General features: G+C 39.9%; 1 protein-coding gene across 2 annotated transcripts in view; it reads left to right on the forward strand.

The window, feature by feature from the left end:
- The window catches only part of CACHD1 (cache domain containing 1), a 228,708-nt gene that overhangs the window by 192,733 nt on the left and 23,344 nt on the right, over positions 1–12,631 (forward strand). For both annotated transcript variants that reach the window (XM_011985473.1, XM_011985474.1), the window contains exons 13-16: positions 2,156–2,324; positions 7,127–7,269; positions 7,922–8,103; positions 9,169–9,279. In XM_011985473.1, the coding sequence (XP_011840863.1) occupies positions 2,156–2,324; positions 7,127–7,269; positions 7,922–8,103; positions 9,169–9,279 (605 nt within the window). The remainder of the gene's footprint in view (positions 1–2,155; positions 2,325–7,126; positions 7,270–7,921; positions 8,104–9,168; positions 9,280–12,631) is intronic.

The following is a 12,631-nucleotide window of genomic DNA, read 5'->3' on the forward strand; positions in this document are numbered from 1 at the left end:
CCTCAATGTTAGTGTGTTTTTTTTTCTTGGTACAGTAAAGAGCCTCAATGTTACTGTGTTTTCTTCAGTGATCCTAGTAAATTCTGGTTATTCTCCTTAGGCAGATTCGAGGTAGTAATCATGCAGTCACTTCAGGTAGCAGTGTTAGCTTTCTCCAAGTTCTAAAATGGTTGAGCAGATCACTGTAAGTGAAAACTTAAGGAGATAATAAATAATGAGATTGGAGACTTGAAAAAAAATGCTAGGCTGGTTACCCAGTAATAAGGGCAAATATTTTTAAGATCTCTTTAGTTACTTGTTGGGGAGGAGGGTAGATAACTCATCTTGTCCTAAAAAGTAAAATGGTTTCTTCTAATATAATCCAAATAGAGTTAGCTTATCCTGAGGACAATTGGCTAAACTGCTTAACACTCATAGATATAGTAGATATTGAGGGATTATTTCGCTGAATTAATTTAAATGTAACTTGAGAGATTGTGTTAGCAGCATTAAGAGATTACCCTGTCACTGAGTAACCCAAGTGCATTTTTTAGCATTTTAGGAGGCTGTTTGCTCTGATAGAAGTACTGACTATTAGAAGGTATTCACATGTTCCCATGTTACACAGGCCTGCTTCACTTCAAAACATGGATCCCATGTTATAATCAGTGAAAAAAACCCACTCCCAACCCATAGAGAGCTCTTCTAGAAATAGAGTTCCTTTTAATGTAGGGACTATTTCTTTCAGCTCAGAACATGACAGAAAGACCTATATTGAAATCCACTTTCCTAAGAGCTGTTTATGAAGTGCTACTTTTAGAAGCTTACGGTAACTTTATTTTTCTCTTAGAGAATAGACCCAATTATAAAATTGTATTCTAGTCATTCTGGTAGGGTTTTGTCTTTTGGTTCCTTGGAACACACAACATAGGAAGACAAACTTAAAGGATGACTGTGAGATTGAAAAGAGAGAAAATAGTAAATGCCACTTCAGAGCACCTTGTCAATTTATAATTTGGGGAATGGAGGAAGAGGATTAAATTTATTAATCTAAGTGAATATCTTTGCCACCAGTACTTGAAAGCAATTCCAGGAAGATACAAATTGCTTCTGTGTTGAAGAGTCTGCAACCATCCTCACAAATCCTATATTTCACTTAACTCTAACCTACCTATTAAAATTTTCTCCTTTATCTTTTACTTTTACTTCACTAAGTAAATCACATGGGCTGCTTTATAAGGCACTGTTCTTTAGTTCTGATTTTGCTAGTCATCAGCCTCTTCATTTATTTATAAACCATCTTTAAATAGGTTCTATCTTTCTTCTAATATAATAGGATAATAATTGAGAAATTTGGCTTTCTTTTACTTTTAAGTCTTTATCAAGTGGCTAGAACTAGGTAGATTGGCTTTTGATTCTGTGGTGGAATTGTCCCCACTAAATTTTGTTGAAGCATCCATTTCTAGGCACAAAGTGAATCTGGAAATACTACTGTTTCTGCATATGAGCTTAATAAATTAGACTACTTTTTAAGCTATGGCACACTTGCCTACGATGGTCTGCAATGACAAATCAGGCCGACTCTGCAGGGGTGCCATAGGATTTGTGTTTTTCATGAGTTTAAGTAGTGATGTTGGTCATTTCCAACCAGGACAAGAGAAAGCAGTAGTTGGAATAGAATGAATGAACTTGATTCTGTATTGGCTGCTCCTCAGTCCTTTCTTTTAAAGTGAGAATTCACTACTGGCTTGAAAAATAGTCAATTCTCAGAACACTTATTGCAAAACCAATTATGTATTTTTAAGTGCATTTCAAATCTAAATCGAAATAAATGTTGTATTATTATGTTCTGTTCTAGCTTGTGCTTATTAACTCACATTAGCAAGAAAAGGCTAGGGTCACAGTTTCAAAGGGACTCTTTTCTTATCCTATTGTTAGCCCCATGATTTTCTGTTACATACTTCAAGTCTCCTCAACAAGAAGAGAAAACAGAAAATATAAAATTAGATACCTTCTATCACCCTGTCCTCATGTCTTCATTCATTCATCATATATTTAATGAACACCTTCCATGTGAGGATAGAAGATAAAGGCAGCAGAAAATAATGTATGCAAAGTCCCTGTCCCCATGGAACTCTCATTTTCTAGGTTAGAAATTCTTTATTGATTTTTACAGGTACAAGACACTTCCTTTATTCTGTGTATTGTGGTGATACAACCAGAAATACCTGTGAAACAACTGAAGAACCTCAACACTGTTCCCAGCAGCAAGCTGCTGTACCACCGGCTGGATCTCCTGGGCCAGCCCAGTGCTTGCCTCCACTTCAAACAGCTGGCAACCCTAGGTAAAGCCCTTACACTTCCTTCACGTTTTTACTCTTAGCAGCTCACTGTAAATATCCTTTTGAATACCATCCACCCCACACCCCAAAAAAAGATACTGAATGCCTGCAGAGTCAGCTGGTTTGGGGATACAAGTGTGAAGACAATTTGAAGCCTGGCCTTGAATCAGGTCGTCTAGCAGACGCTGAGACAAGGTTTTGTGTGCTGGTGATTTATACAGGATGGGCTTTGAGAAAGCAGTGAGGAAGTGAGGAAAACAGGACAAGGAAGGGAAAAAAGACAAGTTTGATGTTGAGTGAAGTTTTAACTTCAGCCTGGTCTTCTAGGGGGGCTCTGGAGTGTAAATTACACCAATAGAGTTTGCCCAGACTCTATGAAGAGAACTCAGCTTTCACATTTCTTAGTCACTTTCAGCTTTCTTCTAGTGCTAGGCACAGAGTTTTCAGTGTAGCCCAAAGTCCATAGAGGGAGGCACAGATACAGCCCATTAAAGGTAAACATGTAAGTATGGGGATATTGAGGTGGGGTGGGGTAGAATAACAATAAAAGGCCTCCCAAGGAATCTATGTAGCATATCAGCAGTAATCTACCACAGATCCCTATCTTCAAAAGGGCTTAGGAATACAAAGATAATTCAAAGGAAGCAAAAAGGAATTTACATTTATTACATACCAGATGTTTTTTATTTTTCATCTGAGTTGACGTGTGATTGATTTGAGTTTACCAAAGATAATTTTCCCCCAGATAACATAAAATATAGCAAAGCTGAGATTTGACCCATGCACCTCTGCTCTGCCATGTGCCAGGCACATACTAGGCATTCGTGATCTATGTTGTCACCAAACCACAGTATACTCACAGTACAGTAAAACGGGTATTCTCTTTTTCACTGTTGAAAAGACTTAGGGTTCAAAACAGTTAATAACTAAGAATCATGACATAACTGGCCAACTGAGAAGAAGGGGAACCGATGGGAATAAAATCAAGGCTAGAAGTCTGCAGTCTCTAGATTTCAAATGATAGCACTCGTGTTTGTGTTCCTCCCTTAAATTCCATCCTCGAGAGTTCTGCCTGACCATGAGATCAGAAGAGCAGGCTGGACTAAGTGGTCTCTTCTGGGATACCTCCCAGCAGCGCTGACAATTTGGATAGAGCCAGTGATATTGATCCAAGAAGGCAGGATTTTATATTTCTTCGTTTTTATTTTATCTTTGAGGTTTTGTTCGTTTTTATACGAAAAAGTATGTTTGAAATTTTCGTATTTTTAAGAAATGCTTTACTGAAACGCTAATGTGTACATACCTCTTTTAAGTTCTGTGTGAGCAGGCTACTGCTGGTGAAAATTAGGTCACTGTTTTGAAATTTAAGACAGTAAAGTACAATAGTTTTCTTGATGAAAAAGAAGCTCAAGCCTAGATTTTTTGTTTCCTTTGCATAATCTCTCAAAGCTACAGTTTCCAATATGGCAGCCACTAGCCACATGTAGCTATTGGGCACTTTAAATATGGCTCGTCCAAATTGAGGTATATGGTAAGTGTGAAGTTCATACTTAATTTTTATATTGATGACATGTTAAAACTATAATGCTATTGTGGATATACTGGATTCTATAAGCACATTATTAAAATTAATTTAATACTACTTTTTGCCTTTTTTTTTTTTATCTTTACTTTGACAGGAAGTTTTGCTCTTGTCACCCAGGCTGGAGTACAGTGGTGTGATCTTGGCTCACTGCCACCTCCGTCTCCTGAGTTCAGGTGATTCTCCTGCCTCAGCCCCCTGATTAGCTGGGATTACAGATGCGTGCCACCACGCCCAGCTAATTTTTGTATTTTTAGTAAAGATGGGGTTTCACCATGTTGGCCAGGCTGGTCTTGACTCCTCACCTCAGGTGATCCTCCTGCCTTGGCCTCCCAAAGTGCTGGGATTACAGGCACCACCGTGCCCAGCCACTTTTTGCTTTTCTTAATGTGGCTACTGGAAAATTTTAAATTACATCTGTGGATTGCATTGTATTTCAGTTGGACAGCAAGCACTGTCTCATAGAGATTATTCAGATAATGTAGTTTATGAACTTAATTATTTATATACGATTAACAAGCAGACCATAGGCCAGTGTCTGACTTTCACTGGGAGATCTTGCCACCCTTCCTCACCTGGGTGGTAAGGCCCCAGGACAAGGTGGAGAGGTAATCAGGGGCATCTTAGTTAGGATCAGTTGGCAATGAAGATGAACCAAGGTAATTAAAATACAATAAAAAGGGAATGGGAAATATAGGAAGCAGTGGCAAAGTTTCCATTTGATTTCATTGATGTGGGGGTTTAGAGGCCAGGTCTTAAATATATGTCACCTATGTTCAAGTGAGCTAATGGAAGGACATCATCTTTCTTGGTACACAAAGAGACAAAGAAAAATTTTTTAAGAGTAAATAATCTAAGGCAATTAAATATGTATATGTGTGTATAAATAAGCATGTCTACCTCCTAGACACAAAGCTTTGGGTTCTGTATCTTGATTCTTTCTCTTTGTGCTCACCTCATCTTACTGCACTAGCCTTTTCTAAAATGCCAGTCTCTGTCACTACAAAAGAGACCCACTGCCCAAGCCACCTCTCCTTCTCTTTACTCTAGCCCCATGGCGACTCTTCTGTCTCTGAAGTGAATGTATGCCTTTGACACTTCTTATATTATTGTGTTATTCTTACATTGTTATTTTTCTCTATTTTCCTTATCCTTTGTCATTCCAGTTGGACCCTAACAACTTTGAGTTCAGGAACTACCCTGTCTCTTTTTGGCATGTCCTTGCATGGAGGGCCTGTAAAAGAATATATACATGAATCCACAGCATGCTGCTTGGCACTTTTCGAGCCTTTGGTTGTCTTTGCTTTGGTTAATTAATATAATAATAATCTCCCAGGGTAGCCAGTGAAGATACCATCAGAATTAAATGAGACATAACATTGTTTAATGTTTTCCGGGAATGGCAGACTAGGTAATTCTAACCCAACCTACTGAGGACAACTATTTAACAAAATTCCTGGATTGAAACATAATCCTGGATTACAATCTTGTAAAGCATCAGAGCTAACATGATAGAGAGGAATTACTGGGCAAAAATCTCAGAGAAAATAATAACCTAGAGGAGAGAGCCAACACTCAAAGCCACTTTTGCGATGCACATATCTACCAATCCAGAAGAAACAGCTGTGAAATTAAACAGTGCTTTAAGTAGCTACTGCAGGCAAGGAAGAGAAGCAAAAATCAAATCCAGGGTCCACAAAAGGTAGAGACTGTAATAAATATTTTACCCCCAGTCCCACATACATATATGCTTTTAGCAGAGATTCTAAAAGACTACATCTTTAGCGGAAGGCCTGAAGTTAAATCAGGCCTTGACTTGGGGTTCCTATCATCTGAGTGGTTTGGGGAACTTCAAGCATTAGCCTTTAAAATAGGATTGGTTGAAGTCACACAGTGCTTAGGTCAGTATCCTGGCTCCTAATTGGGAACTGTTTCCAACACCCCACCTGCTACATCTTGCAGTGTGGCACCAGACAGGATGAAACAGCAATCCTCTTTGTAGAAAGATCCCCCATCTTCTTAGGCCTCAAGCTATTTCTACAGATTAGTTTTTAAGTACAATATCCAGCACAATCAGAGATCACCAGGCTACCAGGAGACAAGACATGACGTGTGAGAACTAACAAAAGGAGTAGAAGATGCCCTGTGTGTTTAAATGAGATAGGACACATGATCATGCTTTCTAAAGCTTTTAAAAATACTGTAAGGTTGAATGGTAGAACATTCATTGTGAGAATTTTTATCTTAGAGAACTAGGATTTTCCTGTTAGATCAGACCAATAATGAAACATGTATACATTAGCTACTATATTTCTAGAAGCTTTTATGTCAAGTTTGCTGCCACCATCTGAGTAATTTTTATTTGATTTTTGCATTGATTTCACTGTTCCATCTTTCTTAAATACTACTAATATGAATAATAGCTAATACTCATTTGCTTTACAAATATTAACTCATTGAATTCTCACCATATTTCTATAAGATTGCTGCTATTATCTTCCCCGCTATGCAAATGAGAGAAACACACACAGCTAGGAAATGGCTTTAATCCAGACTGGCTTCATGTGTGTCGTAAGCTGTCCCGTCATTCCTCATAGATATTGTATGTGGATCTCAGGTAGTTTGAAGAATTTCTACTCCCAGCACTTGTGTCTATTGGTGCATGTCTTTACCTGTTCATTTTTAGGACCGTAAGCTCCCCGAAGGGAGAGAATGTGGCCCTTTTCCTTTTTAGCTCTTCTCAGCACAGGGCTCTTTGTTTCCTGGTGGAAGATACTAAGCCGCCACCGGGAGCGGTGGCTCATGCCTGTAATCCCAGCACTTTGGGAGGCCGAGGCGGGCGGATCACGAGGTCAGGAGATCGAGACCATCCTGGCTAACGTGGTGAAACCCTGTCTCTACTAAAAATACAAAAATTAGCCGGGCGTGGTGGTGGGCACCTGTAGTCCCAGCTACTCGGGAGGCTGAGGCAGGAGAATGGTGGGAGCCCAGGAGGCAGAGCTTGCAGTGAGCTGAGATCAAGCCACTACACTCCAGCCTGGGCGACAGAGCGAGACTCTGTCTGAAAAATATGTATATATATGTATGTATATACATATATACACATACATATATATATAAAGCCACCATAGCTGACAGATTGGCAGAGCCCGAGCGATGCTTTTGTTCAGCATGAGATAGAGTCTCTGCATTCTCAGACCTGCTTTGTTTGCTTCTCTTTCAGAAAGTCCCACCGTCATGCTGTCTGCTGGCAGCTTTTCCTCCCCCTATGAGCACCTCAGCCAGCCAGAGACAAAGCGCATGGTAGAGCACTACACCGCCTATCTCAGCGACAACACCCGCCTCATTGCTAACCCAGGCCTTAAAGTAAGTGCTGGTGGGAGCTCCATTTCTGGTGTCCCCCTCCACCGGCCCAGCAGGGGGTGCTGGCAGTGAACCTTTGAAGTAGGAAGCCCAGCTCTGCATCTGTGCCTCTCAGCTGGAGAGCTGCAGGGTGTGGCCCAGGGGAGGCTGGTCAGCAGTGACCCTTCTGATGGATTAAGAAGCCCCGTAGGCCACGTGGAGAATCTGTTACAGGCCTTAGAAGCACTGGGGGGTTCCAGTGATGTTACAGGGATGTGATTTAGAGACTAGTGAAACTTTCCCAGCCCTGTTTTACCCAGGGAAAGAAGTAAAGTGCCCCTGCTGTCTCTTGAGATAAATATAAAGTTTAAGGAACAAAGCTTTAGGGTTAGTGTGTATATGTGTGTCTACTAATGACTCGCTATAGGATTTTTCTTCTTAAACTCAGAAAGCCTAGCTGGGGTGAACAATTGAGTGATCACGCATCCGCTGACTGTATTTCTGCAAGCTTTTGTTTTCACCAAGTTTGGCTGCATCCATCTGCTGTGGAAAGATTTTTAAAAAGTAATTGGGCTTGGCTTCTCTGCAGCAGAGCTTCGGGAAGCCCTGCCAGCAGCCCACTCTCTTTTCATGTGAGTTTTAAAGGATCCCTGCTATGTCTTCCTTTGTTTCCCAGTTCTCTGTCAGAAATGAAGTAATGGCTACCAGCCACGTCACAGATGAATGGATGACACAAATGGAAATGAGTAGCCTGAACACTTACATTGTCCGCCGTTACATAGCAACGCCCAATGGCGTCCTCAGAATTTATCCTGGTTCCCTCATGGACAAAGCATTTGATCCCACTAGGAGACAATGGTGAGTTTTAGGGGCTTCCATTATCAAAGGTTCTCCCCCAAATCCTGGAGAGACATGGTAAGTACATACAATAAAGCAACTTCAGACCATTAAACTAAAGAAGATACTTTCGTGGTGGTGAAAAATGTTTCTGAATAGTGTTTTCAGTGCAGCATTAACAACAGCTTTGTGGGCTTTTTCTATCTACAGTGTTTTTATCTCTTCATTGAAATTTTGAGCCTGAAATTCTTTATGCTTGGCCATTTTAATTCCTAGTGGTTTGTTTGATTCCTACCTTATGCAAAATGTGTCCCTAGTGGATAGACTTCATTTTACTACACATGATTATGGAGTCAAGTTACAGCTTAGGTATGACCTGTGAAAAATGAACACACAAATTCAAAAACATTCTTTTACTTCTAGGCTTTATTTTGACTTTAATTTTCAAAAACAAAAGCTAACAATGTGCTACAGCATAGCAGGGGAGTCAATGGGACATAAGAACAGAAAGTCTACCTCGTCTCTAAAACATCTCTACCTGTTAAACTTAGCACTTTGGAAGGCCAAGGCAGGTGGATTGCTTGAGCCTAGGAGTTCAAAACCAGCCTGGTAGCATAGCAAAACCTCATCTCTACCAAAAAAAAATACAAAAATTAATTGGATGTGGTGGTACACACCTGTAGTCCCAGCTACTCAGAAGGCTGAGGTGGGAGGATTTCTTATGCCTAGGAGTTTGAGGCTTCAGTGAGCCAAGATCACACCACTGCACTCCAGCCTGGGTGACAGAATGAGACCCTGTTAAAAAAAAAAAAAAAAAAAAAAAACTATACTACAGATCTTAGTAAATGCCCAGATATAAACTGGGTTCAGTGTCTCTTTTTAAAGTAAGAAGGAATTTCAGATTCTCTTTACTTTTTGTGTTGATACTACAGCAGATACAAAAGATGAGAATCCTTTTGTATTTCAGTGTAACCCAAACGAAATTCATTATAAACATTTTTAGACTTACAAGCTCACTTTTCTTTGAAATTTACAGAATAGAGGTGCATACTTTAAAATAACATGACTTTCTTTTGTCTCCATTAGGTATCTCCATGCAGTAGCTAATCCAGGGTTGATTTCTTTGACTGGTCCTTACTTAGATGTTGGAGGAGCTGGTTATGTCGTGACAATCAGTCACACAATTCATTCATCCAGGTAATATTTTAATTAACCTTATAGTCATTTCTTAAATCTATCAAGGATGTTTTGGAACTCTGAATAGAAGAGTACTGACATCAAGGCTTAGAGGCAGAAGCATGACCTTTAAAGTGAGGCAAGCAGGGATTTGAACATCTTCTCTCTCTGTCACCTTCAATTCCATAGCTGTCTCCTGACGTCTGTAAAATGGGAATGATACCTACCTCACAAGGTTGTCATGTAAAATGAGTCAGTGAAAGACTGTTAGCCCTGCTCTTGGCAGCCATGATGATGTTTATGAAGAAGAAAAGATGTTGGAGTCTAAAGAGCAGTTTGAAGAGATATCCACTTTAAAATGGTGAAAGAAATATCAATAGAGGCCTGATAATTATGATTGCCAGAGAGTGTTTCCCAAGAAAAGGAGGATTGTTAATGAAGAAAAACAGGCTGGGTTCATTTGCTCACACTTGTAATCCCAGCACCTTGAGAGGCTGAGGTGGGTGGATCACTTGAGACCAGGAGTTCCGGACCAGCCTGGGCAACATAGCGAGACCCTGGCTCTACAAAAAATAAAATAATTAATCAGGCATGATGGGGCATACTTGTATTCCTAGTAACTCAGGAGGCTGAGGCCGGAGGCTTGCTTGAGCCCCCAGAGTTCGAGACTGCACTCTAGCCTGGGTGACAGTGTGAGATCCTGTCTCAAAAAAAAAAAAAAAAAAAAAAAAAGAGAAAAAGTACCAAGACATCAAACTTATTGCCTCTTGTATTTGAGTCTAATTCTTTAGAATTTTTAATAAGTTGTTTATTTGGTTTTCTTCTTTAAAAAAATAATTGTCCTTGAAACTATCTCTTGAAAAATTAAAAGGCTTTTTGAAAATTGATTTTCCCAGAATGTTATATCAATATCACTGTAAATCTATTTAGAGTGCTTTATGTTTCCTGCTTTTAAGGTTTCAGTATTTAAGCTCCAGATGTCAGTGAAATGTTTGGTGGGGAGGCAAGTCACACACATTGTTTTAATCCCTTCATTATACAAATAGCTATTTTTTCCTAGCAACCAAGAAAGACCATATTTTGACTGGTACCTGTAATGATGCCTTAACATTTATAGGAGGCAGATTTTCTTGCTTAAGTTCATGCTTTTCACTGGTGCTCATTATGTCAAATGATTGACATTCAGTAAAATTCCTCTAACGGAAGTTCATTGGGAGCAAGAATTGGGAGGCCATAGGTGTGGAATTTCAGTATCATGGCCTGTGTCTCTGTGGAAAACGGGGCCCTGCAGCCAGCCAAATGTTGACTCCTTTGTAGGGTATGGTATCTGTCTGACTCTTGTCAGCTTCTCCCATCATATAAGATTTCATATGCAAACAAGTAAACACTTACTTAGAACACATCCCTCGGTGTTTTCATTAACAGACCATGTGTCAAGCACACGCCTACTGATGTCTAAATACAGTGATTTGTCATCCCTCCCATATATTCTAATGGGTTGAGAAAAAGTAAACAAAGGCTGTTTCTTTTGAGGGGACCACAGTTACCTTGGTCTTTGATTACAATGAAATGGGCCAGAACTGGGCTCTTAAAGATGTTGTTACAGTACAGGGAATCAAAACCCAGGTGCGTCTTAGTCTTTGGTTGACCCAGCTGGCTCCCCTCACCTGGCAGCTTATTATCAAGAGCCATTTGCTTTTCTATCTAGATGTATTATTTTTGTTCAGGAGGGCAAGGGCAGGGGCAGATGTTCATGCTTGTGTATGCATGTTTACATACTTTTGTTGGGATTCAAATGGGTGGAAGAATTTTGATTTGGTTTGTTTACAAATATTTATCATGTTGGTCCAAGTGAATCACAACTTGGAAATATGATGGACTTTCAAGTTAGAAAAACCCAGGTTCAGGCCAGGTGTGGTGGCTCACGCCTGTAATCCCAGCACACTGGGAGGCCGAGGTGGGCAGATCATGAGGTCAGGAGTTCAAGACCAGACTGACCAACATGGTGAAACCCCATCTTTACTAAAAATATAAAAATTAGCTAGGCATGGAGGTGCGTGCCTGTAATCCTAGCTACTTAGGAAACTGAGGCAGGAGAATCGCTTGAACCCGGGAGGTGAAGGTTACAGGGAGCCGAGATCGTGCCACTGCACTCCAGCCTGGGCGACAGAGTGAGACTCCATCTCAAAAAATAAAAATAAAAAAATAAAGAAAAAAGAAAAACCCAGGTTCAGCCACATGCAGTGGCACATGCTTATAATCCCAGCTACTCTGGAGGCTGAGGCACGAGACTCACTTGAACCTGGGAGGCAGAGGTTGCAGTGAGCCAAGAATGTGCCACTGCACTCCAACCTGGGCAACAGAAAAACCCAGGTTCAAATCCCTCATTTGGTTACTTTTACATCATGGGTTGAACCTACACAAGTTTAACTAGAATATAATAAGAACAAGAAACGACAGTTGAAATCCTGGATTCTGCCTCCTGAGTCACTTGGTGAGCGTGTATATTCCCCAGAATAAGTGTCTGCTCTTGCCCTGCATAATATGAAATCCCATGCACCTGGTTGTTTGGATATTTTGCTTAGCAGAGTGTGATTTTACTATTTAGAGCTGTGTAGTTTTCAGTCAACAGAGTTTAAAATGCAAGTCAACTACCTCTTATGGTGCTCAAGCAGAGCAACTGTGACTTTGATGGATACATGGATAGATAGGCTTTGCAAAGGTTTTTTTTTTCAAATGATTACTAATGATGTTGGCCTTGGGTGCCAGCTTGAGAACTTCATCCCTCCTAACATATGGTTCTACTCCCAAAAAGTAGATTTTCCGTTTACTGTTTGCATGACTATAAACAAATTTCTTTTCGCCTTTGTTTCCCCACTTAAGAAAGTGAGATATTAGAGCCTACCTCAAATGATTATTTTTAAAGATTAAATTAAATAATATATGTCAATCTCCTAGAACAGTGCCTGGTATCTGGTAAGGGCTCAATAAATGTTAAGCACTTTTATAATAATGTTTTGTGATCTCTTTGACCTCATATGTAAAACAGAGGCCGTAATACCTGCATTGAACTGATAGGATGAGAATTAGAGATGATACATGTCAAATGCTTACTACTGTACTTAAAAGGTCGAGTCCCAAATAAATGACAGTTATTTTTATCATGCTATTTTTGCTTTAAACTTCTGACATTTTAGCAGGTCAGAAGAGAAAGCCTAAGCTAATATTCAGCTTGTCATGAAGCGGTCCCATGCACTCAATTTTCAGTGGTTTGGCTGAGAATTAGAGGCATTTTCTAATTCAACACTCACTTATCAGTTACTCATAGTAAGCTTTCTTGTGATTCTTTCACATAGATTTTTAATGCCCTGAG

This window comes from Mandrillus leucophaeus, unplaced genomic scaffold, assembly GCF_000951045.1.
Source record: "Mandrillus leucophaeus isolate KB7577 unplaced genomic scaffold, Mleu.le_1.0 Scaffold284, whole genome shotgun sequence".
Lineage (NCBI taxonomy): Eukaryota > Metazoa > Chordata > Mammalia > Primates > Cercopithecidae > Mandrillus > Mandrillus leucophaeus.